Raw genomic sequence first — 26293 nt, forward strand, 5'->3', positions numbered from 1 at the left:
GGAGGCCTTTTGCCTTTTGGTAGGCCGTTATTGTAAATAATAATTTGTGCTTAACTGACATGCCTAGTTAAATAAAGGTTAAATAAAAAAWAWAAAAATAAAGGACAGTTGAATATTTACCTTAATGAGGTGATGTAGATGGAATAAAATAATTATATTGTATTCTATTCTACTATGTTCTTGCTAACACTGTTCTTTATAAACAAATCTGCTCTGGGCTTGAAAGATACTTGAATCGGAGACTTGACGTCTAACATAATAGTCAGTACCGTATTTCAAAAAACAGCGCGCATACCCTTTTCATTTAGCCACACCTTTTGAGCTATGACGCCGGCATTAATATCCGTTCTCTTCAGTGTAGACGGAAGTGAACAGTGACCAGGAAAAATGTCCACGTTAGCGTTTTTATTGTCGTTTATTAACACCATGGAACTCAAAATATGACTATTTTAACTTCACAGCATTACATACTCATCACATGTAGTCTTTAATTCGCGTTGGAGGAAGGACTTGTTCGATATACTTTATCTAGGTAACGCTAGCTAGCTGCTAACAATGGCTAACTGTATGGTTTTTCACACTCAAATAGCCTCCATCATGGAAGTGCTAGCGAATGCAGCCGTGGCCGATATCTGTAAACTCGTAGACGACGACTATGCAGTGTTTCGTTTGGAAATAACTCAAAGCCAGAAAGAAAATAGGGGATTGCGGAGGAAACTACAGCTACTGGAACTGAAGACGGCACGAGAGCGCGTCCTCGCCAGTCGTCCCAGTAGTGTCAAGATTCTCGACCGATACAGAGGAATCGCAAGAGGTACATCAGGGGAGGATGACTCATAATACTGGCTGGATTGGAGCAAATGGAATGACATCAAACACAATGATTCACATCATTCTACTAATTATGTTCCAGCCATTACCATGAGCCCGTCCTCCCCAATTAAGGAGCCTCCAACCTCCTGTGATGTTCATATATAGCTCAGCACAGTAGCCCTGTTCCCCTCTGCAAATGTGTTCAGATGTGTTACCCAGAATTTGGTCTTGGTTACTTTTTGGATAGTATGCAATAATTCCCCAGATTACTTAACTATCTTACGCAAAGACACAATATCATATTCTAAACAGGTTCTTGATTTACTGCATTTCCTATTATTTCCTCAATGAAAACAATGTGATGCCTGGAACACAATACATCGATCAATATATAGTATACCCAGAAGTTATGCGAACTGTTGTGTTTCATCCTTGCCAATTCTAGATCAAAACTGTCAATAGTGTACAACATAGCGGTAAGCATTGACAGTAAGTAACCTAACCACCTGTCCCCCAATCACTCTCTCAGGTGAAGGACATCTCACTGGAGGCCACAGGAACTTTGTGAAGCCAGCGGGACACAATACATGGAGAGATGACCAACCAATCACTGTTGACGAGGGGAGTGGAACCTCAACCCAGCACGTTATCGTGATAGAGGTTAGTGTAATAGTGTTGCGTTAAACATTTGAGTTACTTTGTAAATCAAATATGGCCCTTTTATTTCGGAAATGGTCCCCTCAGCTATGTACATCATTTATCTGCCATAGAGGAGCTTGTGAGACTTCCCTATGACATTGTTATCAAATAACCTCTTCTCTACTTGTGTCAGTCTGCAGAGGCTGCAGGTCCTGGGGTCAAGCTGGATAAGTCTGAAGAAGAGGAAGACCCAAGGCACAGCAGAGACATCCAGACTGGAGGGGCTGGAGCGCACCCTGTAGCCACGGAGGACCACGCCTCAGCGCAGCCCAGGACCCGACACAGCATCACGGAGGTCAGTGGAACGCTGAACACCGTCCTCAAGTCAGAGACCGACACAGAGACTTTAACTGTAACACAAAGGATTTTACACACAGGATCTGACCATAGGTCAGACCCGGAGAGACTGGGGCTGGGGGGACTGGGGTGTCCTCCTGTTCCAAGCTCAGAATATTTACTCTACGGTAACCCGAGCCAAAGGAAGGTTCATTCCAATCCTGATTCAGGTGATGTGTTAAATGCTGGCGATGATCCGTGTTGTTCTTACACTACAGAGATGGACCCTGGCAACATGCCCTTGGGTTTAGAGACACAGACTGATCTGTCTAGAGGGCACTGGAACCAGTGCAGTAGTGGTGTGTACTCTGAAGGGTGCCTAGATAAGAAAGGGGAGGGTCTGGTCGGAGATGAAGTGACTGTGAAAGTGGAGGGCGACGTTCCTCCCACATGGAATGCAGATAGTCACCTAGGCGACGGACACTCACAGGGCAGAGATTTCTTAGATTACAGGGAAAGCTTAGTGTCCACGTCGATGGGGCCTTCCGATTCACACGGGTGTATCCTTTTCGATCAGGTATTGAACTCAGATGACAGGACTAGAGCCCAGGCTCGGGGAGGGGGAGCAACATCAGGCAGTAGTAAAGAGAAACGGTTCCTCTGCATGTTCTGTAACAAAGGCTTCAGCTGCCTCCAGAAGGTGGAGATCCACCAGAGGGTCCACACAGGAGAGAAACCATACAGCTGCCCCCAGTGTCACATGCGCTTTGCCCAGTCTGGCAGCCTGAAGAGGCACCAGAAGATCCACACAGGAGAGAAACCCTTCAGCTGCCACCAGTGTGATAAGAGGTTCTCCCGCCAGCACCTGCTGAAGACGCATCTGAAGGTCCACACAGGAGAGAAGCCGTTCGCCTGTACACACTGCGGGAAGAGGTTCTCAGAGAGGAGCTACCTCAAGATACACCAGAAGAAAAACCATTCCACTCTATAGCTTCTGACTTGTTGATCACCTCCTGCATTAAAAACAAACATTGATTGTCATTGTTGTCAAGAGAAAAGATCCACAGATGCATTTGGATTAACAAGATTAACAGATTTCAGTGTTGAATATTCAACACTATGTAAAGTTTCCCAACTGGCGGGTGAGTTTTCTGAGCAATTAAAACTAATACATTCGTATATGGTTTTTATTGACATAAAACACCAGCAAATCAGGTCCAATTGATTTAAATTTTGGAAATCTCTTCCAAAGTATTCCCATGCCTAATAGAAAGATATATGGGATCATATACAAATTTAAGCAAGATTTGAAATTATTATATTTTCGTCAAATATATCTGTTTGAGCTTCTTGCGGTCAATTTGCAGTCTACAAATTATGATTATGTTCCGGCCCCTTGACCATCTGCAAAAAAGATCATCGGCCCATGGCTGAATCTAGTTGATGATCCTTGACTTAGATGCACAAAGTAAACTACAGTAGTGGGTTAATTTCCGCAACAACGAAGAGTGTTGAAGCACGAGGCTAAACAAGTAATAATGTGAGTAACAAATTTCAGTGTTGAATATTCCTGGGTAGAATATTGCATCCAGACATTGTGTGATATTTAAGGCATATATAAGCCTAATGAATCTGTTTCAGATTGTTTGTACTGTACATTTGATGTTAAAAATGCATTACTTCCATTCAACCACCAACAAAAATTCCCCAAGACACTTTTAATGAGAAAATAAACGCAATTTATCAAGTAAATACAGATGTGTATCTGAGATGTGTGTATGTGTGGTTTTCATATGGTCTATTTAAAGTGTGTTTTTATTTAATAAACACAAAATGGGACGTTTCATTCTAAGACTTTCATTATACTCTCTTTAGTGTACGTCACATCTGATCTCACCCTATTCTGCATAAACACGACGTTATAACCAATATACACTTACTAAATATATCTACACATACCCACCACAGGAGGCTGCTGAGAAGAGCATGGCAAATTGAATGACGTCAAACACCTGGAAACCATGTGTTTGATACCATTCCACTTATTCCGCTCCAGTCATTAACACATCTCGTTCTCCCTAATTAAGGTGCTACCAACCTCCTGTGATACCCACACGCTAACAAACACCTCCTGTACACATCAGAATGTTTTGTCAGGTTTGTCTGATGACTTTTGACTTGTTTTTACCCACAACATATTAATGTCCACCATGATGGGTTTAACAACAATGAAGTCATTCTCTAACTACAGTATAGAACTCAAACGTAGTTTGGATGGGTAAACACTCCATGTTGAATGTGTGTTTATTATCTGTGTGTACGTACCTGAGGGAGTGTATGTCTGTGTAATCTGTATCACCTGTCTCTTCCAGGAGGAGGAGGGTTCAGAGGTGCTGCTGGTGAAGGAGGAGGGGTGTGTGGAGGATCTGGGGAACCTTGGGGGGAACATGGTCATGGAGGACAACCAGACTACACCACCTCCTGAACCCACAGAGGAACCAGATGAGCAGCACAGGACCACACACAGTCTAACTGAGGTGACCCCACTGTCTGTATGGTGTTAGGTCAGTGGCGTATCCACAAAGCCACTCAGAGTGCTGATCTAGGATCAGTTTAGCCTTTTAGAGCATAATGAATAAGATTTATATAGAAGGATTCTAGATCAGCAATCCTACTCTGAAACTCTTTGTGGATACGGGCCCAGGTTTTAATAATTTTGTCTTAAGTGTGGGACCATGCCTATTAAACGGTGTGTGGTGGAAATTCTACACATAGGATACTCATAGTCAATCTTAAATTAATCATTGTTTATTACCAACATGCTGAAGAGGTCACAGTCAAACTTAGATGCATAAGGTATCGGTCTGAAGTGAGCCTTAACGGGGCAGTCCCGTAAGCTCTCTTATATATTTACACAGGCAAGTTATATTTGCATGATTTAGCTCATTCATCATTCATAATTAATTCATCATTAACGTTTGGTTCATGCTTGTGACAGACCAATACTTCACGAGGCATCTTCTCTACAAGCTGAGACATTGAAACTGAGATATCAAATTTGATTTGTCACATACACATGGTTAACAGATGTTAATGCGAGTGTAGCGAAATGCTTGTGCTTCTAGTTCCGACCATGCAGTAATATCTAACAAGTAATCTAACCTAACAATTTCACAACAACTACCTTATACACACAAATGTAAAGGAATTAATAAGAATATGTACACATAAATATATGGATGAGCGATGGCCGAACGGCATAGGCAAGATGCAGTAGATGGTATAGAGTACAGTATATACATATGAGATGAGTAATGTAGGGTATGTAAACATTATATAAAGTGGCATTGTTTAAAGTGGCTAGTGATACATTTATTACATCAATTTTTAATTATTAAAGAGGCTAGAGATGAGTCAGTATGTTGGCAGCAGCCACGCAATGTTAGTCATGCCTGTTTAACAGTCTGATGTCCTTGAGATAGAAGCTGTTTTTCAGTCTCTYGGTCCCCGCTTTGATGCACCTTTACTGACCTCGCCTTCTGGATGATAGCGGGGTGTGAACAGGCAGTGCCTCGGGTGGTTGTTGTCCTTGATGATCTTTTTGGCCTTCCTGTGACATCGGGTGGTGTAGGTGTCCTGGAGGGCAGATAGTTTGCCCCCGGTGATGCGTTGTGCAGACCTCACTACCCTCTGGAGAGCCTTGCGGTTGTGGGCGGAGCAGTTGCCGTACCAGGCGGTGATACAGCCCGACAGGATGCTCTCGATTGTGCATCTGTAGAAGTTTGTGAGTGTTTTTGGTGACAAGCCACATTTTTTCAGCCTCCTGAGGTTGAAGAGGCGCTGCTGGGCCTTCTTCACCATGCTGTCTATGTGGGTGGACCATTTCAGTTTGTCCATGATGTGTACGACGAGGAACTTGAAACTTTCCACCTTCTCCACTACTGTCCCGTCGATGTGGATAGGGGGCTGCTCCCTCTGCTGTTTCCTGAAGTCCACGATCATCTCCTTGTTTTGTTGACATTGAGTGTGAGGTTATTTTCCTGACACCACACTCCGAGGGCCCTCACCTCCCTGTAGGCCGTCTCGTCGTTGTTAGTAATCAAGYYTACCACTGTAGTGTCGTCTGCTAACTTGATGATTGAGTTGGAGGCGTGCATGGCCACGCAGTCATGGGTGAACAGGGAGTACAGGAGAGGGCTGAAAATGCACCCTTGTGGGGCCCCAGTGTTGAGGATCAGCGGGGTGGAGATGTTACCTACCGTCACCACCTGGGGGCGGCCCGTCAGGAAGTCCAGGACCCAGTTGCACAGGGCGGTGTCGAGACATCGTGGTCCGCGACGGGGCTGGTTTTCTTTTTGTAGTCCATGATTGGCTGTAGACCCTGCCACATACCTCTCGTGTCTGAGCCGTTGAATTGCGAATCTATTTGTCTCTATACTGACGCTTAGCTTGTTTGATTGCCTTGCGGAGGGAATAGCTACACTGTTTGTATTCGGTCATGTTTCCGGTCACCTCGCCCTTTCGTTCTCAAAACAAAGTTCTGGGCATACTGCCAAATTGCAGATACTGATAGTGAGGATTGGTTCAATCAGTCACTTGCATGAACACTGAAATTGGTTAAAGCACAAATATACAATTTGTGTCAAGTAATCAAATCAACTAACATGTTTGCATAGTACTCACAGCAATCCCTCATTGCCCAATCAGAAGATGCTCCTTAGCAGGGTGCTCATATCAGATTTATTGATCCAACATCCTCTTACTCTGTATCTCTTACAGTCAGTAGACATGGCGGATGGGAAGCCTGATCTGCTGCTGGTCAAAGAGGAGACAATAGAAGACGAACCAGAAAGCATTGATCTGCTGAGTGGACTAAAGATGGGGGAGCAAGGTAAGGGAGCTATACATATAGCCTAAATAGATCTTCAATGGGAATAGTGATGCACCTGGCTATTTCTTTTCTTTCTTCATTCATAAATGCAACTTATGTTTACATACAAACCACACATTATAATGAATGAACTTGACCAGGTAAAAAAACTCCATATGTAGAGTTCTCTGCCATGTTTGTTAAGTCTATTTTGTAACCTCTTCCTGCAGGTGGTTGGCTGGAGGATAACAGAGGAGACTGGGAGGCCATCTTGGATTCCCAGACCGGTGCAGTCAAGTGCCCAGGGGACAACATCACTAAGCAGCCAAGGACCAGAGGCAACATAGTGGAGGTCAGTGGATGGGACAGCGTCCTCAACTCTGGGCTGGGGAACAACACTGTTAACCACAACCAGAAACAGGCAGTGGAACACAAACCAACAACCAATCTTAGACTCCATGACAACAGACTGGCTGTGACCAGGGCGAGGCATAGATTTGGTCTGCAGGGACAGGGAGGTGTCTCTATGCGGCAGGAGAGAACAGTCACAGACTCGGCTAGCGATGCTCCGTCCTGCTCCTATAGTTGTGATTCAGAGAGACTGATGACGCCTCAGGTTGACCCCCTAACAGGTGCTGGCTTCAGCCTGCCTTCTATAGGATCTATCAACTGGAACATGGACCATGCGACAACACAGACACTCCCTGGCCTTCGTCCTCCTCACACTCTGTTTAACCAGACATGTGCCAGTGCCTCAATACTAAATGGCTACACAAGACCATTGACAAATGACAGTAGTAGAGACGCTATYAGTGGATCCGGTGGCAAAGAGAAGCGCTTCCCGTGTTCATTTTGTGGGAAAGCCTTCAGTTTTCCCAAACAAGTGGAAATCCACCAGAGGATGCACACGGGGGAGAAACCATTCGGCTGCCAACTGTGTGAGAAGAGGTTCTCCCATCAGCACCACCTGAAGAGGCACCAGAGGGTCCACACAGGGGAGAAACCTTTCAGCTGCCCCCAGTGTGAGAAGAGGTTCTCCCACCAGCACCAGCTGAAGATGCACCTGAAGGTCCACACGGGAGAGAGGCCGTTCGCCTGTACGCACTGCGGGAAGAGTTTTTCAGAGAGGAGCTACCTCAGGATACACCAGCAGAAAATGCACACGGCCCATGTATAGTGTATGGTGACATGTAATGTAGTACTAGCTAGTTTGTTTGTAGTTAATTCTGTTGGTTTTCAATGAAGTAGGGAACCGGATGAGGTCAACTGAAGAAAGAATGAGTATGATGAGGCAGAGTAGATTATATGGTGATGGTTGGTGTTTGTAAAAATGTTTCACTGATGAAGAGTGACCCATTTTCTCCCTTTAGGTTGATACTGGTGTTTTATAGTGAGATAATGATGGTGCCTTAATTCATGTTTACGTCACATGAAGTAGTGAAGCTGTGTGTTATGTAATGTTGAACCTTTTCCAATGTATTCTAAAATTCTTTTTTTTAAAGCAAGGGTACCAGATTGAGAAAAGGTATTATATTTGTCACATATCGTTTTGTGCAATAAAAGGACTGTACTTCAAGTTATCTTAGTGTATGACCATTTTGTGAAATGAAATACAAAATTGACACTGTGATGACTGACTTGGTTAATTTTGTATCATTGCAGGGACTGAGTTTCCCTTATTTCAGTCCAACCAAAACATTATACTTAATTCTTGAATCAACACATATGGAATTGTTTTATAATAAACTCCTATGGCTCCATATTGTTAGGTACTTCAATCACAGTGTTAGAGATGCTTGACTCTGGTTAACATTTTATAATGTCATGTTTCTGTGTGTAAAAGCAGTTTCTTATATAAACTTTTATATGCTCTTCTGTACAATTTGTGTTTACAGTCTGCAGTCCATGAGGACCTGCTGATTTCAGGTGTTGCTGGTGGGAGAGAGTGGACCTCTGAGGTGGCTGGGCTCAAACCCTGGCCCCGGATCAGAACCCTGGATCAGGAGCCATCACGCTTCCTTCCCGAGTTGGAACCAGGACCGAACCGTGAGGTACAGAGACTCCACCACCACAGAGAACACAACCAGTGGACAGGTGGACTGAACAACCTCAGTCCTGGTRGTCATCAGMGAGAYRGAGSSTCCAGTCAGGGATCCAGTCTGCAGCCCAGACCCTTCTCTTCACAGTCTCAGTGCAGGGATGAAGCAGGGCCTGGGGCTGATAGAGATAGACCCTCCTGTTCCTATGATACAAACATCACAGTATCCATGATGAACAGAGCAGGTCACCCTGGGCTTCAGCCTTCAGAGAGAGTTGTGGGAGACCCCCCTGGTGGTAGTCTTTCAGGAAGTCTGTCTTCTTCTTCAGGGTCTTGTCTAATGCCTGGTGACTGGGTTCATAGGACGTCTGGGTCTACCCTTCCTCAGTTACCTCAGGTTTACCCCACAAATACAGACATGGTCAGGATGGGCGTTCACCACAAGAGGTACCTAGCCTATAACACAGCACACAATCCTAACAACACCCAAACAATGGCTAGAGGTCAAGGAGGGAGCTCAAAGACTAACGACCTGAGTGTGGTGGCTCCTGCTTCTACCTCCTCGGGGTCACAATGTGGGAAGCGATGCATTAGGACAGACGCCGACAAGCCGTACGCCTGCCCCACATGTGGGAAGCGCTTCTCTGAGGCGAACTATGTGAAGCAACACCAGACCGTTCACACCAAGGAGAGGCCCTTCAAGTGCAAGCTGTGTTACAAGAGCTTCTCCTTCCTGAGTAACCTTATCAGACATAGGGGTGTTCACACAGGGGAGGAACCCTTCAGCTGTACCCAGTGTCACATGCACTTCGCCCATGCTGGTAACCTGAAGAGGCACCAGAGGGTCCACACAGGGGAGAAATCCTCCAGCTGACCCCATTGTGAGAAGAGATTACCAGCCAGCAACAGCTGAAGATGCACCTGACGGTCCACACGGGAGAGAGGCCTTTTGCCTGTACGCACTGCAGGAAGAGGTTCTCAGAAAGGAGCTACCTCAGGATACACCAATAGAAAACCATTCCACTCTATAACATAGAAAGTAACCATACCACTCAAACCCTGCATTAAAGACAAACATGAATTGTCATTTTTGTCAGCAGATGCATTTGGAATAACGAGAGTAACCATGTTGAATATTCCTGGCACGAATATTGTATCCAGACATTGTGTGCCTAAAAAGTGTTCATATTGTGTTTGTACTGTGTAGGCTATATGATGTTCACAAATGCCATTCAACTACTTAATTTCTGTCCCAAGACACTTTTAATGAGAAATGTAATGTCGTTTATCATGCAGATTTGTAGTTGAGACAGGTGTATTTAACACTTGTTTATGTTTAATAAACACGAAATGTGACTTTTCATTCTAAGACTTTCATTGACTAGTATAAATCACATCTGATCTCATCACACCAGTGGAGGCTCCTCAGTGAATTTCATAGTAATAAAAATAGTGAAACATTAAAAGTTCACCTTTTTAGATAAGACTATACTAAATATATTCACGCCACCAAATCATTGATTAAAATACATTGTTTTGCAATGAAGGTCTACAGTAGCCTCAACAGCACTCTTTAGGGTAGCACTATGGTGTAGCCGGAGGACAGCTAGTTTCCGCCTTCCTCTGGGTACTTGACTTCAATACAAAACCTAGGAGGCTCGTGGTTCTCACCTCCCATAAACTTACACAGTAATTATGACAACTTACAGAGGACGTCCTCGAAGCTATCAGAGCTCTTGCAACATGAACTGACATGTTTCCACCCAATCAAAGGATCAGAGAATGAATCTAGTACTGAAAGCATAAGCTACAGCTAGCTAGCACGGCAGTGCATAAAATGTGGTGAGTAGTTTACTCAAAGAGCGAGAAAGACAACAGTTTTGAACAAATTTGTTTCTTCAAAAATGAAGGAGAAGGAAGAGAGAGAGTCATTTCTTTCAGTTTCACTTACTTACAGTTGAAGTCGGAAGTTTACATACACCTTAGCCAAATACATTTGAACTCAGTTTTTCACAATTCCTGACATTTAATCCTAGTAAATATTCCCTGTCTTAAGTCAGTTAGGATCACCACTTTATTTGAAGAATGTGAAATGTCAGAATAACAGTACAGAGAACTATTTATTTCAGCTTTTATTTCTTTCATCACATTCCCAGTGGGTCAGAAGTTTACATACACTCAATTTAGTATTTGGTAGCATTGCCTTTAAATTGCTTAACTTGGGTCAAACGTTTCAGGTAGCCTTCCACAAGCTTCCCAAAATAAGTTGGGTGAATTTTGGTCCATTCCTCCTGACAGAGCTGGTGTACCTGAGTCAGGTTTGTAGGCACCCTTTTTCAGTTCTGCCAACAAATTTTCTGTAGGATTGAGGTCAGGGCTTTGTGATGGCCACTCCAATACCTTGAATTTGTTGTCCTTAAGCCGTTTTGCCACAACTTTGGAAGTATGCTTGGGGTCATTGTCCATTTGGAAGACCCATTTGCGACAAGCATTATAACTTCCTGACTGATGTCTTGAGATGTTGCTTTCAGTATATCCACATAATTTCCCCTGCCTCATGATGCCATCTATTTTGTGAAGTGCACCAGTCTCTCCTGCAGCAAAGCCCACCCACAACATGATGCTGCCACCCCCGTGCTTCACGGTTGGGATGGTGTTCTTAAGCTTGCAAGCCTCTAACCTTTTTCCTCCAATCATAACGATGGTCATTATGGCCAAACAGTTATATTTTTGTTTCATCAGACCAGAGGACATTTCTCCAAAAAGTACTATCTTTGTCCCATGTGCAGTGCAAACCGTAGTCTGGCTTTTTTATGGCAGTTTTGGAGCAGTGGCTTCTTCCTTGCTGAGCGGCCTTTCAGGTTATGTTGATATAGGACTCATTTAACTGTGGAAATAGATACTTTGTACCTGTTACCTCCAGCATCTTCACAAGGTCCTTGCTGTTGTTTCTGGGATTGATTTGTACTTTTCGCACCAAAGTACGTTCATCTCTAGGAGACAGAACGTGTCTCCTTCCTGAGCGGTATGACGGCTGCGTGGTCCCATGGTGTTTATACTTGTGTACTATTGTTTGTACATATGAACGTGGTACCTTCAGGAGTTTGGAAATTGCTCCCAAGGATGAACCAGACTTGTGGAGGTCTTTGCTGATTTCTTTTGTTTTCCCATGATGTAAGCCCAAAGAGGCACTGAGTTTGAAGGTAGGCCATGAAATACATCTACAGGTACACCTCCAATTGACTCAAATTATGTCAATTAGCCTACCGGAAGCTTCTAAAGCCATGACATCATTTTCTGGAATTTTCCAAGCTGTTTAAAGGCACAGTCAACTTAGTGTATGTAAACTTCTGACCCACTGGAATTGTGATACAGTGAGTTATAAGTGAAATAATCTGTAAACAATTGTTGTAAAAATACTTGTGTCATGCACAAAGTAGATTTCCTAACCGACTTGCCAAAGCTATAGTTTGTTAACAAGAAATTTGTAGAGTGGTTGAAAAACAAGTTTTAATGACTCCAACCTAAGTGTATTTAAACTTCCGACTTCAGCTGTAGTTAGCAAATGCAGCTAGCTAGTTTAGCTCACTCAAGCCCTGCTCAAGTAGAGGGATGCTATGTTAGCTAGCTGGCTATGTCCCAACACAACACTAGTACTTCCAAATAAAGGTAAGCTTTTGGTTTTACAAATGTATTGGTGCATGATTAGCGAGTTTACTAACACGTTAGTTCTATTAGCTATGCTGACTATGATGTTACTTTAGCTAATATGGTATGTAGCGGTTTTGATATGGTTTGGCTTGKAAAGTTTTTTTTCGCCTGTTCAAATACAGCTGATGTGTTGTGCATTGAAGTCCACAAATGAAGGGAAAGGGTGAGTGGAGGAGAGCACATAGATGCGAGAAGGAATTACAACAGGGCCACTATGAAAGTGAACGGTGTTTACGGAACGAAACAGGGAAAAACTTACCTGAATTTGTCCAATGGAAACTCTCGTTTGCAACTGTTGGACGAATGATTACACATTAGWTCAGCTAGATGCAGGCAAGAGTGTGCAAGGCAGTATTGAATGTGTCACTGTCTGTCACCTCAAATTTTTCTGTCGACCTGTGTGCTACTTTCCTTCATAGGCTAAGTTGTAGCAACCTCATTATGGGTATAGGGAAAATGTGAGTATCATGTAGTAGCCTAAACCTATCAATGTTGCATTGAACTGGGTGAATGGAATTTGAATGACAGTCATCCAATATGCTATAATAGAAATAAGGCCATGCTCATGAAAAACAAAAACGTCCTCCCTCATCATAAACGGCACCGACCGCCACTGCTATGACGTTAGCTCATTTGGTGACAACTAGTGGTGCGTGGGTCACCTGCACCCGCTAATAACCCATCTGCAACCGCCTGACAGTGCATTTGGAAAGTATTCAGACCCGTTCACTTTTTCTACATTTTGTTACAGCATTATTTTTCCTCATCAATCTACACACCATACGACAAAGCGAAAACAGGTTTTTAGAATGTTTTTCTAATTAAAAGAATATAACTGAAATACCTTATTTACATAAGTATTCAGATCCTTTGCTATGAGACTCGAAATTGAGCTCAGGTGCATCCGGTCTCCATTGATCRTCCTTGAGATGTTTCTACAACTTGATTGGAGTCCACCTGTGGTAAATTCAAGTGATTGGACATGATTTGGAAAGGCACACACCTGTTTATATAAGGTCCCACAGTTGTCAGAGCAAAAACCAAGCCATGAGGTCGAAGGAATTGTTCATAGAGCTCTGAGACAGGATTGTGTTGAGGCACAGACATGGGGGAGGGTACCAAACAATGTCTGCAGCATTGAAGATTTCCAAGATCACAGTGGCCTCCATCATTGTTGAATGGAAGAAGTTTGGAACCACCGAGACCCTTCCTAGAGCTGGCCGCCCGGCCAAACTGAGCAAAAAAGGCCTTGGTCATGGAGGTGACCAAGAACCCGATGGTCACTCTGACAGAGCTCCAGAGTTTGTCTGTGGAGATGGGAGAACCGTCCAGAAGGAAAACCATGTCTGCAGCACTCCACCAATCAGGCCTGAATGATAGAGTGGCCAGACTGAAGCCACTCCTCAGTAAAAAGCACATGACTGCCCACTTGGAGTTTGCCAAAAGGCACCTAAAGGACGCTCAGACCATGAGAAACAAGATTCTCTGGTCTGATGAAACCAAGATTGATGTCTTTGGCCTAAATGCCAAGCGTCACGTCTGGAGGAAACCTGGCATCATCCCTACGGTGAAGCATGGTGGTGGCAGCATCATACTGTGGGAATGTCTTTCAGCGGCAGGGACTGGGAGACTAGTCAGGATCGAGGGAAAGATGAAAAGAGCAAAGAACATAGAGATCTTTGATGAAAACCTGTTCCAGAGCGCTCAGGACCTCAGACTGGGGCGAAGGTTCACCTTCCAACAGGACAACGACCCTAAGCACACAGTTAAGACGCAAGAGTGGCTTCGTGAAAAGTCTCTGAATATCCTTGAGTGGCCCAGCCAGAGCCTGGACTTAAACCTGATCAAACATCTCTGGAGAGACCTGAAAATAGCTGTGCAGCGATGCTCCCCATCCAACCTGACAGAGCTTGAGAGGATCTGCAGAGAAGAATGGGAGAAACTCCCYAAATACAGGTGTGCCAAGCTTGTAAGGTCATACCCAAGAAGACTAGAGGCTGCAATCGCTGCCAAAGGTGCTTCAACAAAGTACTGAGTAAATGGTCTGAATACTTATTAGCTGTGATATTTCAGTATTTTTTTTTTTTACATTTGCAAAAAAATCTCATCTGTTTTTGCATTGTCATTATAGGGTATTGTGTGTAGATTGATGAGGGGGGAAATAATTTAATCAATGTTAAAATAAGGTTGTAATGTACCAAAATGTGGAAACGGTGAATGGGTCTGAATACTTTACGAATGCACTGTATGTGATAAAGTGAAAACCTGAGTCCCACTCCCTACCCTAACCCGCAAATATAGAAAATGCGCTATAAACTACAGTCAAAGACCGCAGAACGATTATTTGACAGGAGGTGCAGGATTTTATTTTTTGTTGCCTGATATAGATATGTTTCTACTTATAATTTCCGACATTTTGGTAGGCTATTTGCTAATCAACTTGTTTATAATTAGATACCTTGTAGCTTCTCGTTTGTCATTATGTTGCCCTAGAAAACTAAATGAACCTTTACGCAATAGAATAATGTAATAGATCGATAGAATGAATGCTTCGATCTAGTTGACATCGGTAATGTTCTCTTTGTCATTTTCGCGGAGTCAAGACGTTTAGTTAGGCCTACTGAGCAAAAAATACAATAAAGAAAAAAGGTTGTTAGGAAACAGGAACCTGTGAAAACGGCCCAACGTGTTTCTGATAAGATTTAAGTTCGGCTTCGATGCATATTTGATGTGGTTAAATACTATCAGCTTTTATGATGAAGACAGCACCTCTACAGATGGTATCTAATTGAGCATTGGATTCTCTCAACATGCAGAAAGAACGAAATCATATTTCTCCACTCCTGTTCCCAAGTCCAAATACTGCCTACATTTGGTGTATCATTTTAGTGCAATAAATGATTAATTCTGCAGGAGTTATTATGAAGGCTATAGTCCTATTYTCACGGGACTTGTATAACTAGAGAACCTTGCGAATGTATTTATTACCCCAGAATGTCTGTTATTCCGGTAGAACGATTCGGACGGGATTCGTTTTTTTGTCAGGTGATGCTTTCCTTTTTTTCCTATAAATTGACAGTTATGACGGAAGCCTATAGTTTTTTTTCTAGGCGTGAAGATGTTTCAACAAGTCCAGGCGATAACACGCTGCACTGATAACTCGAGCTTGGATCCCAAGTTTCTTAACCATCTTTGGTGTAGTGTCGCAATAATATTTGAATTGAGGAAGTGTGWTCATAATCWTTCCGATATTTTAGCGAGCCGCAGTAGAATACGTCCTAAATGCCCCCCAGCCTTCAGACGTGAGCAAAACAAACAACTTGCACTTGATATGCGTTTTAGGCTATGGATGAGAAAGTGAACTGTGTTAAGTTGGCTGTGTTAAGTTGGCTGGATGTCCTTTGGGTGGTGGACCATTCTTGATACACATGTGGAAACTGTTGAGTGTGAAAAACCCAGCAGCTTTGCAGTTCTTGACACGCTAAAACTGTGCACCTGGCACCTACTACCATACCCTATTCAAAGGCACTTAAATCTTTTGTCTTGCCCATTCGCCCTCTGAATGGCACACATACAATCCATGTCTCAGGCTGTGTATGTATGTATGTATGTATGTATGTATGTATGTATGTATGTATGTGTGTATATATATATATCATTAGGCTGAATGTAGTTTTAGATATAGGCCTGTTGTAAATGTGTATCACACACAACTTTAAGCTACATATTCATTTGACAGAGATAATGAACTGCTCATTGATCAGCACAGCAATTGGTAAAACAAAATCATCCAATAACTTGTCTGCAGTACAAATCACATTATTGTGGGAGCACCTCCTCTAAGAATATGAATTAGGTTGTTTGACAACATAGCCGCCCCACAACAAAACCATAGTGTTAAAAAAAAAAAGATATGGAATCGTTTTATAATAAACTCCAATGGTTCCATATTCTTAGGTACTTGAATAACAGTGTGCTGGGCTTGACTATCACGTTTTAGGTAAGACCCAGATGCAAACAGTGTCGAAGTAACAAAAGTGTATTACTAGAACAGGGGGCAGGCAAAACAACAGGTCAAGGGCAGGCAGAGGTCAGTAATCCAGTGTGGTGGGGCAAGGTAGGCAGGCAGAATGCTAAAACCGGGAAAACTAGAACACAGGAACTATAGAAAAGACAGGAACAAGGGAGAAAACACTGGTAGGCTTGACGAACAAAACGAACTGGCAACAGACAAACGGAGAACACATGTATAAATACACAGGGGATAATGAGGGGAGATGGGAGACACCTAGTGGGGGGTGGAGACAAGCACAAAGACAGGTGAAACAGATCAGGGTATGACACTTGACTATGGTTAAGATTTTAATAAGAATCATGTCATGTTTCTGTGTGTGTAGCAAAGACTTTCTTATATAAACCTTTATGCTTTTCTCTATAAGCTTTGTTTTTGCAGTCTGCAGCCCGTGAAGACCTGCTGATCACAGACGGCCAGTAGCACCTTAATTGGGGAGGACAGGATCATTGTAATGGCTGGAATGGAATACATGGAATGGTATCGAACACGTCAAACACATGGCTTCCATGTGTTTGATACCATTCCATTCACTCCATTCCAGCCATTATTATGAGCCGTTCTCCCCTCTGCAGCCTCCTGTGCTGCTGATATCCGGTGCTGCTGGGGGGAGAGTGGACCTCTGAGGTCGCTGGTCACAAACCCTGGCCGCGGATCAGGACCCTGAATCAGGAGCCATCGCTCTTCCTTCCTTCCCGAGTCGAAAACCAAGACCGTGAGGGACAGAGACTCCACCACCACACAGAACACAACCAGTGGACAGGTGGACTGAACAACCTCAGTCCTGGTGGTCATCAGAGAGACAGAGGCTCCAGTCAGGGATCCAGTCTGCAGCCCAGACCCTTCTCTTCACAGACTCAGTGCAGGGATGGAGCAGGGCCAGGGGCTGATAGAGATAGACCCTCCTGTTCCTATGATACAAACACACATATCCACGATGAACAGAGCAGGTCACCCTGGGCTTCAGCCTTCACAGAGAGTAGTGGGAGACCCCCCTGGTGGTACTGTGATGGAAATGCTGTGCTTTACTTATAACTAATTAATGTTTTCTATTCATGTGCTGTTCTAATAACCAATTTCTGTGTTCATGCAAATGACTGATTGAACGAATCCTCACTTATCAGTATCTGCAATTTGGCAGTCCGCCCAGACCTTGTTTTGAGAATGAAATATATCTGTTCAGCTTAGAGAGAAGAAGCCTTGTGAGGTATTGGTCTGTCACATGTTATGAACCAGTATTGGTCGGTCACATGAATGAAACAAAACGGTAATGATTAATGAATTATGCTAAATCATGCAAATATAACTTGTGTGTATAGCCGTATATAAGACAACTGCTGGGACTGCCCCAGCAGAGCTTCTGACAGACATTCAATATGGTGCATTAAGTTTGTTGGAACCTCTCCAGCGCGCCGACAATAAACAATGATTCATTTAAGATTGACTTCGAGTGTCCCTGTGTAAGAATTTCCACAACTGTAGTCTTTCGGGAAGTCTGTCTTCTCCTTCAGGGTCTCGTCTAATGCCTGGTGACTGGGTTCATAAAAGCCTGGACCTGGGTCTAGCCTTCCTCAGTTACCTCATGGTTACCTCACCAATATAAACAGGGTCAGGATGGGCGTTCAACACGAGAGGTACCTATCCTATAACACAGCACACAATCCCAACAACACCCAAACAATGGTTAGAGATCAAGGAGGGAGCTCAAATACTAACGACCTGAGTGTGGCTCCTGCTTCTACCTCCTCTGGTGTCATTGGGTCACAACATGGGAGCATTAGGATGGATGCAGACAATACATACACCTGCCCCACATGTGGGAAGCGCTTCGCCCTAAAAATTGTCAAAAACCCCAGCCACCCCAGTCATAGACTGTTCTCTCTACTACCGCATGGCAAGCGGTACCGGAGTGCCAAGTCTAGGACAAAAAAGCTTCAACAGTTTTTACCCCCAAGCCATAAGACTCCTGAACAGGTAATCAAATGGTTTATTGGAATATTGTGCCCCCCCAAACCCTCTTTTACACTGCTGATACTCTGTTTATCATATATGCATAGTCACTTTAACTATACATTCATGTACATACTACCTCAATTGGCCCGACCAACCAGTGCTCCCGCACATTGGCTAACCGGGCTATCTGCATTGTGTCCCACCACCTGCCAACCCCTCTTTTTACACTACTGCTACTCTCTGTTCATCATATATGTATAGTTCATCATATATGTATAGTCACATCATATATGTATAGTCACCTCAATAAGCCTGACTAACCGGTGTCTGTATATAGCCTTGCTATAGCCTTGCTACTGTTATTTTCAAATGTCTTTTTACTGTTGTTTAATTTCTTTACTTACCTACACACACACATTCCTTTTTTTCGCACTATTGGTTAAGTAAGCATTTCACTGTAAGGTCTACACCTGTTGTATTCGGCGCACGTGACAAATAAACTTTGATTTGATTTGCATGTAACAATGGTGACAGGTGTGAGTAATAATGAACAGCCTGGTGACCTCGAACACCGGAGAGGGAGTATACGTAACAGTACCCCCTCCCTGATGCATGGCTCCAGCCACAGGACGCTGATCAGAAGGGCGGTGCCAAGGACCAGGAGCGGGCTGGTTGCTTCTGCTGAGGCCGGGAACGTGTCGAGCCGGCTGAGGCGCGGGAGCCTGACGAGCCGGCTGAGGCGCGGGAGCCTGTCAAGCTAGCTGAGGCATCCTCGGTAGACTCGGCAACGGACGCTTGTCGGGCCAAACGTCAAGACGCGGGAACCTGTCTAGCCAGCTGGGGCACGGGAACCCAAGCCAGCTTAGGTGCGGGAGCCTGACGAGCCGGCTGAGCCACAGGAGCCTGATGAGCCGGCTGAAGCATGCAAGCCTGACGAGCAAGCTGAGGCATCCCCGGTTGCTCTGGTAGGACCGACATCACCTACACAAAAAAAAAAAAAAAAATGTAAAAAAACACTTCCTGATGCTTTCCTTTGGTGAGGCGTTATTCTGTAACGTGTATGCTGGGAGTCGGGAAGTAAGTACAGGGAGTGACTTTAATAATAAATAACACAGGGAACAAAACAAGATACACAAGTAGCATACACATATGAAACACAAACAGAAACAATAATGCCTAGGGAAAGAACCAAAGGGAGTGACCTATATAGGGAAGGTAATCAGGCAGGTGATGTAGTCCAGGTGAGTCTGATGAGCCACTGGTGCGCGTAACAATGGTGACAAGTGTGCGTAATAATGAGCAGCCTGGTGACCTCGAGTGCCGGAGAGGGAGTGTACGTAACAGAAATGCCCTGGAACAATTGAATGACGTACTGAAAGAATTGCGTAAATTGGCTCTGCAAAACAGAGTTTCTTGACTATATTTTGGCAGGTCAAGGGGGCCCTTGTGCAATAACTGGAGATGAATGTTGCACTTTTGTCCCCGATTGGTACTCTAATGTTACTGATCTCACCAAATACATTGCCACTGTGGCTAAGAACAATTCCCCACAGCCCGAGTGGAAGCTTGCAACTTGGTTGAAATCTGTGATTGGGAGTTGGGGATCCCAGACTGCCCAATGGGCTGGAACATGTGTTTTTTGCTTAGTCTGTCTAACTGTATTACTAACATGTTGTAAGGCTTTTGTGCCTCCCTGGCTGAGAAGGTTTCGGCAGGCATTATGTTTAATGCTCCTCAAGAGGATGGTGAGACTGATTAGCTGCCGACACTGGACGAGCTTCTTTCCCCCCCTGTAGATAAGGACAATATGTGAGAATAGGGGATTGTTTTTGTTTGACAAGTTTAGAAGGCCCAAGCGGATTTCTTTTATGTTTTGACTAGTCTAAGGAACAGTTCGTGCAGAACAGATGTCGCTGCAATCCGATGGTGGTAAGAACTATGTAAACAATGTTTAAACATTGAGAGATTTAGTCAATCCTGAGTTTACAGATCCCTTGTGTATGCGTGTGTATTTTAGATTGTAAAACCCAGAGTGAAGGGCTTGTAAGGATGGAGTGTCTGGTGCAACGTTTTGGATTTAATTTACTGTAATATAAATATATTGATAGAACCTCCTTTGATAGAAGCTATAATCTAATGCTTACATTAATGTAATGATAATTATCCCAGAGTGATAAAAGGAGGGAATGTGAGGGAAATGTTATGTTTATGTATCAAATCAATGCTACTTTCTAATAACTAATTGGAAAGGTTCATGCAGGTGACTGACTGATCGTATATGGAGGAATCCTCATTATCACTGTTCCTCAACTTGTATACCGACTCAGGATGTGACACAGATGCAGACACGGGAGGCAGATAGTACAGTTCTCAGATGATTTATTGTAAACATGGGGCAGGCAAAGGGCAGGTAGAGGACAGGCAGGTGTTCGTGATCAGGTCTGAGTCAGGCAGTTACAGGATGGCAGGCAGGCTCGGGGTCAGTGCAGGCAGAAGTCAGAACCAGGAAAACTAGGAAACAGAACTTGAAAAAATGAAGACTGGAAAGCATGCTGTTAAGACCTGACAAGACGAACTGGCAACAGACAAACAGAGAACACAGGTATAAATAGACAGAGGATAATGGGAAAATGGGCGACACCTGGAGGGGGTGGAGACAAGCACAAAGACAGGTGAAACGGAACAGGGTGTGAGAACTTGGCAGTACGCCCAGAATATTGCTATGGGAACACGAGGTCTCTCAGTTTCAAGGTCTCAACTTGGAGAGAAAGCCTTGTGAGCTATTGGTCAGTCACATGTGCGAGCCACCGTTAGTGATGAATTAATTATGGTAAATCATGCAAATATAATTTGTCTGTGTATAGCCGTATATAAGACAACTGCTAGGACTGCCCCAACGGAGCTTCTGATAGACCTGTACGGGTTTGTTGTAACCTCTCCAGCTTGCTGATAATAAAGAGTGATTCATTTTAAGATTGGCTTCAGGTGTCCCTGGTGTTGAATTTCCACCACAACAAGATGGCTGTGGCTAGGTGAGATGGCAGAAACAGATGTGGCACTTGAATCGGATGGCGGTGAAAAAAAAGATGGGTGGACTTTTGTCCAAAATAATGGGAAAAGGAGCAAAATTGCTGTGGAAAATGTCTAGCTCTGATCATACCCTGTCATACCTGCTACAAGTGCAGTTTTTGGAAAAACAATCTGTAGTTGGGGACTAGTGAACTACATGTAGTTCAACTAGTAATGGAACTACATTTTGCAGTAGCTTGGTGGTAGTTTAACTAAATTCAAATCTATGTAGTGTTTTAAGTAGTTAATTACTTTTTTGCCATGTAATGGTGTAGATAACTACTGGATCTACACAATATATTTTCTTAAGGGGTTAGCTTTAGTCTAGCTTAACTTCTTCCAGTGTGAAATAATTGGCATCTTGGTAAACTATATTTTCAGAGTAGCTTCCCCAATGCTGGAAACAATGTATGCCAGTCTTGGTGAATCCGTTTGAAGCATCTAAAATGGTGGAGAAAGCTTTGGGTAAAGTGAAATCGGTGAAGATCACGAGAAATGGGCTTGTTTTGTGTGTTTCTGCTGATCAGAAAAGGTGTGTTGGGTCTCCCTCAAATTGATGAATTGAATGTGTCTTGCTTTGATCTGCGGAGCAGAGCTCCTGTCAAATGAGTCATTTCTGGAGTCTCAGAATAATTTTTTATTTAACCTTAATTTAACTAAGGACAGTCAGTTAAGAACACATTCTTATTTACAATGACCTGTGGTGTAAAGTACTTAAGTAAAAATACTTTAAAGTACTACTTAAGTAGTTTTTTGGGGTATCTGTACTTTACTATTTATATTTTGACTAGATTACTCCATACATATTCCTTGACACCCAAAAGTACTCATTGCATTTTGAATGCTAAACAGAACAGGAAAATGGTCAAATTCACGCACTTATCAACAGAACATCCCTGGTCATCCCTACTGCCTCTGATCTGGCGGACTCACTAAACACACATTCTTTGTTTGTAAATTATGTTTGAATGTTGGAGTGTGCCTCTGGCTATCCTTAAATTTATAAAACAACAAAATGGTGCGGTCTGGTTTGCTTAATATAAGAAATTTGAAATGGCTTATACTTTTAATTTTGATACTTAGGTATATTTTAGCAATTACATTTACTTTTGATACTTAAGTATATTTTAAACCAAATACTTTTACTCAAGTAGAAGTTTACTGGGTGACTTTTACTTGAGTCATTTTCTATGAAGATATCTTTACTTTTACTCAAATTACAATTAGGTACCTTTTCCACCACTGACAATGACGGCCTACCAAAAGGCAAAAGGCCACCTGCGGGGACGGGGGCTGGGATTAAAAATAAAATATAGGACAAAACACACATCACAACAAGAGAGACACCCCAAAACTACATTAAGAGAGTCCTAAGACAACAAAATAGCATGGCAGCAACACATGACAACACAGCATGGTAGCAAAACACCACATGACAACAACATGGTAGCAACACAACATAATAGCAGCACAAAACATGGTACACACATTATTGGGCATAGACAACCGCACAAAGGCAAGAAGGTAGAGACAACAATGCGTCAAGGGAAGCAGCCACAACTGTCAGTAAGAGTTTCCATGATTGAGTTTTTGAATGAAGAGATGGAGATAAAACTGTCCAGTTTGAGTGTTTTTTGCAGCTCATTCCAGTCACTAGCTGCGGCGAACTGAAAAGAGGAGTGACCCAGAGATGTGTGTGCTTTGGGAACCTTTGCTCTACTGAAGAATGTTCCTGGAGAACTATGCACGAAGGATGAATGATACTGGGATGTGGGATGATTTTTGTAACGTTTTTATTTTATTTTATTAGTAGTGTGTGTGGATTCATTAMGTTTTTCCCTTATCCGTAATGGAATGTACTTTGTATTTTTCTTCCTGACCCCCATCCAGTTGGTGGTGGCTATACAACATTAGTTGTGGTACGCCATAAAACCTCAAAGAGGTTTTAAACGGAAGTTTTAAAACGGTAAACGGACGCGCTCCAGGACTTCACGGCCGAATCATTGCAAGGAATATTGAATGAAGATGTTCTCCCCTCCCAGGCTCCTGAGTCTGTGTAGGGATCTGAGAAGACATTTGAATCCGACTGAAGGAGTACATTTATTTTGTTGTAAATCCCTGTGAACTACCGAACTTAGTTATTATCATTTTTTTCTCCAACTGGTTATCCAAATAATAGTTTGTATTTGTATTTTATTAGGGATCCCCATTAGCTACTGCCACTCTGCCTGTCTCATTGCTACATCTCCCCAACTGGCTCGAGAGAAGCGAAGGTTGAGAAATGCATCCTCCGAAACATGATCCACTAAGCCACGCTGTTTAAACCGGAAGTCAGCAGTATCAATGTGTCGGAGGAAACATTGTTCAACTGACGACCGAAGTTAGCTTGTAGGTGCCCGGCCCGAAGAGTCGCTAGAGTACGATGAGCCAAGGAAAACACCGCCGGCCAAACACTCTCCTAACCTGGACGGCACTGGGTCAATTGTGGGTTGCCGGATGGGGCTCCCGGTAATGGATCGAACCCCAGGATGAAGTGGCGCCTCAGCTTAGACAGCTGCGCCACTTGGGAGGAAGGTGGAGCTTGCAGTGCAGCTTTGCTAACATCAGTTTAGCTGTTTCCACTCATGAAAACTGACGATGCTAATATGGTTGTAGCCATATATAGATTTAGCATGAACTATCCCTTTTAAAGTAACCAACTACTTTGCAGACAGAGTTCAGTGTGTCAAATCGGAGGGCCTGTGGCCTGTTGTCCGGACCTCTGGCAGTCTCTATGGGGGTACCACAGGGTTCAATTCTCGGGCCGATTCTTTTCTCTGTATATATATCAATGATGTCGCTCTTGCTGCGGGTGATTCCCTGATCCACCTCTATGCAGACGACACCATTCTGTATACATCTGGCCCTTCTTTGAACACTGTGTTAACTAACCTCCAAACGAGCTTCAATGCCATACAACACTCCTTCCGTGGCCTCCAACTGCTCTTGAACGCTAGTAAAACCAAATGCATGATTTTCAACCGTTTGCTGCCGGCACCTGCCTGCCCAACTAGCATCACTACCCTGGACGGTTCTGACCTAGAATATGTGGACAACTACAAATACCTAGGTGTCTGGCTAGACTGTAAACTCTCCTTCCAGACTCATATTAAACATCTCCAATCCAAAATCAAATATAGAATCGGTTTTGTATTTCGCAAACAAAGCCTCCTTCACTCACGCCGCCAAACTTACCCTAGTAAAACTAGACTATCCTACCGATCCTCGACTTCGGCGATGTCATCAACAAAATAGCTCCCAATACTCTACTCAGCAAACTGGATGCAGTCTATCACAGTGCCATCCGTTTTGTCACCAAAGCCCCTTATACCACCCACCACTGCGACCTGTATGCTCTAGTCGGCTGGCCCTCGCTACATATTCGTCGCCAGACCCACTGGCTCCAGGTCATCTATAAATCTATGCTAGGTAAAGCTCCGCCTTATCTCAGCTCACTGGTCACGATAACAACACCCACCCGTAGCACGAGCTCCAGCAGGTAATCCCCAAAGCCAACACCTCCTTTGGCCGCCTTTCCTTCCAGTTCTCTGCTGCCAGTGACTGGAACTAATTGCAAAAATCGCTAAAGCTGGAGACTTATATTTCCCTCACCAACTATAAACATTAGCTATCTGAGCAGCTAACCGATCGCTGCAGCTGTACATAGTCCATCTGTAAATAGCCCACCCAATCTACCTACCTCATCCCCATATTGTTTTATTTACTTTTCTGCTCTTTTGCACACTAGTATCTCTACTTGCACATCATCATCTGCTCATTTATCACTCCAGTGTTAATCTGCTAAATTGTAATTACCTCGCTACCATGGCGTATTTATTGCCTACCTCCTCACGCCATTTGCACACACTGTATATAGACTTTATTTTTTTCTATTGTGTTATTGACTGTACACTTGTTTATTCAAAATCAAATCAAATTTTATTAGTCACATACACATGGTTAGCAGATGTTAATGCGAGTGTAGCGAAATGCTTGTGCTTCTAGTTCCGACAATGCAGTAATAACCAACAAGTAATCTAACCTAACAATTCCACAACTACTACCTTATACACACACACAAGTGTAAAGGGATAAAGAATATGTACATAAAGATATATGAATGAGTGGTGGTACAGAACGGCATGGCAAGATGCAGTAGATGGTATAGAGTACGGTATTACATATGAGATGAGTACTGTAGGGTATGTAAACATAAAGTGGCATAGTTTTAAAGTGGCTAGTGGTACATGTATTACATAAAGATGGCAAGATGCAGTAGATGATATAGAGTACAGTATATACATATGAGATGGGTAATGTAGGGTATGTAAACATTATATTAAGTGGCATTGTTTAAAGTGGCTAGTGGGACATTTTTACATAATTTCCATCAATTCCCATTTTTAAAGTGGCTGGAGTTGAGTCAGTATGTTGGCAGCGGCCGCTAAATGTTAGTGTGGCTGTTTAACAGTCTGATGGCCTTGAGATAGAAAGCTGTTTTTCAGTCTCTCGGTCCCTGCTTTGATGCACCTGTACTGACCTCGCCTTCTGGATGATAGCGGGGTGAACAGGCAGTGGCTTGGGTGGTTTGTTGTCCTTGATGATCTTTATGGCCTTCTCTGTGACATCGGGTGGTGTAGGTGTCCTGGAGGGCAGGTAGTTTGCCCCCGGTGGTGCGTTCTGCAGACCTCACTACCCTCTGGAGAGCCTTACGGTTGTGGGGCGGAGCAGTTGCCGTACCAGGCGGTGATAC

At 43.5% G+C, this 26293-nt stretch overlaps 1 protein-coding gene across 1 annotated transcript; it reads left to right on the forward strand.

Annotated features, from left to right (window-relative positions):
• Positions 1-337: 337 nt before the first annotated feature.
• On the forward strand, positions 338-10059 carry LOC112067921 (uncharacterized). The gene is made up of 7 exons (XM_070437172.1): positions 338-814; positions 1343-1473; positions 1646-1807; positions 4161-4325; positions 6568-6679; positions 6889-7010; positions 8554-10059. The coding sequence occupies exons 1-7, from the start codon at positions 556-558 to the stop codon at positions 9568-9570; spliced, it is 1968 nt and encodes a 655-aa protein (XP_070293273.1). The 5' UTR covers positions 338-555; the 3' UTR covers positions 9571-10059.
• Positions 10060-26293: the final 16234 nt, after the last annotated feature.

The sequence above is a fragment of the Salvelinus sp. IW2-2015 genome, linkage group LG34 (assembly GCF_002910315.2).
Source record: "Salvelinus sp. IW2-2015 linkage group LG34, ASM291031v2, whole genome shotgun sequence".
Classification (NCBI taxonomy): domain Eukaryota; kingdom Metazoa; phylum Chordata; class Actinopteri; order Salmoniformes; family Salmonidae; genus Salvelinus; species Salvelinus sp. IW2-2015.